At 63.5% G+C, this 1655-nt stretch overlaps 1 protein-coding gene across 1 annotated transcript in view; it reads right to left on the bottom strand.

Annotated features, from left to right (window-relative positions):
- Positions 1 to 1655, bottom strand: part of BZRAP1 (benzodiazepine receptor (peripheral) associated protein 1) — a 25595-nt gene that overhangs the window by 19905 nt on the left and 4035 nt on the right. Inside the window, 5 exon segments of the mRNA XM_006756226.2 lie at positions 132 to 221; positions 477 to 560; positions 647 to 816; positions 1103 to 1133; positions 1510 to 1648. Coding sequence (XP_006756289.1) covers positions 132 to 221; positions 477 to 560; positions 647 to 816; positions 1103 to 1133; positions 1510 to 1648 — 514 coding nt within the window.

Raw genomic sequence — 1655 nt, 5'->3', positions numbered from 1 at the left:
GCTCCTTCACCGGGGAGAACAGTACCCTTCCTACTCCAGTCCCGTTCCAGGTGTGGAGGAGACAGCCCCTTGCCAGGGGCCAGGGCCCTCGCAGGATCCCAAGCCACACAACACCTGCGTGGAGTGGCTACCTGGTCCTTCTCCGTGGCTCTCCCACTGAGCCGGGAGTTCTCATCCACGAGGCGGGCATTCTCATTCTGGGCTTCTCTCAGCTGCAATTCCTGAGAGACCAGAGGAGCTCTGGGGAGGGAGCCTGGCACCCACATCCCTCCCCTCTCCACACAGAGGACCATGCCCTCCCAGTCCAGGCCTTCCTCCCCAATCTGGAGCCTGCGTCAGCCAGGGAAGGAGCCCTGCCCAGCAGGGAAAGTGTGCTCCTCGGGGCAAGAAGGATAAAAGCTGAGCGGAGAGGGAGCCGCCACCTGGCTGGCCTGGGGGACGGGGGAGCTGGCCTCTGGGAGGCCCTCGGAGCTCACCAGCTCCTCACATCGCCTCTGCTTTTTTCGGGCTTCCAGCTCCAGGCTCTGGCATTTCTTCCGCTTCTTGCTAAGCTCTGACTCCTGAGGGGTCAGAACCGAGGGCTCCTCATGTGGGAAGGCAGAGCTGCCCACAACAGGCCTCCTCCAGCCCTTGCCCTGGGACTTACCAGCTGCTGCACCCTCTGCTGTTTCTCTGGCTCCCCTAGGACCACGGGTGGGGTTTCCACATCCTCCTGGGGAGTAGCCTGGAAATGCCCAGGGGCAGGGGACTGGCACCTGAGAACAGGGCCCCAAGGCAGCCTGCTCCCAGCCCAGCCTGTCTGTGGGAGGTTCCCACCTCATCTCACAGTCAGCCAAGAGATCCCTGAGCAGGAAGTGGGGGGAGGGGGTGCTCTCTCCCCACCCATCCCATCATCTCCACCTGATGTGGAACTGCAGAGGCTGCACCTCTGAGTTTTCCAGACATTGTGCTTTGAGATCCTGAGGCCCATGTGTGCCCTGGGAGATGGGTCCCTTATCCAGGCCAAAGCTTTCCCTTTTTAGCTCCTTCCAGCAGCAGCCCCGCTCTGCACTCAATAACTGCCTGGTGTCCTTCCATGACTGGCAGAGAACTAGGCGGCTACCTGGGTCCCCGGGGATATGGTGTTCCCAGAGCTAGGGGTTCTGGACAATCCAAATCTGGGCTTGGCCTCCGGCAATGCAAAACCTGGCCAGGGTTCCCCCCAAGCCCACCCTGTGGCACCTCCCATTTATCTGTGCAAACTCCAGAGGACAGGTCTTGATGGATGCATCTCCCTCCCCGCGCCAGGCAGAGGGGCAAAATCTAGCAAGAAGCGCCCGACACCCCGAGGCTTGGGTCGCTATGGAGTCGCTTCTCCCACCCCTCTTCCCAGAAGGAGGTGGACCTAAGTGCTACCCAAGGAGAGAGGATGGAGAGGAGCCAGACATCCAAGTTCTGGGGGCCCCGGAGTGGGGTCCCTAGCCGTCGCAACAGGGGCTAAGCCCCGCGCCCAGTGAGGGTCGCCCATACCTGGAGCCGGGGCGGACGCTGCCCCGAGTAACGGGGGCGGGCCTGGCGGACCAGGCGGGCGCTGAAGGGGGCGTCCCCGCGCAACAGCGGCGGCGGGAGGCGGCGCGCAGACTCAGCCCCGGGCGGCTGCCAGGGCAACCTGGGAC

Source organism: Myotis davidii, unplaced genomic scaffold, assembly GCF_000327345.1.
Source record: "Myotis davidii unplaced genomic scaffold, ASM32734v1 scaffold993, whole genome shotgun sequence".
Classification (NCBI taxonomy): domain Eukaryota; kingdom Metazoa; phylum Chordata; class Mammalia; order Chiroptera; family Vespertilionidae; genus Myotis; species Myotis davidii.
Note: the sequence above shows the minus strand (reverse complement) of the source record. Positions and strands in the feature narration are given on the sequence as shown.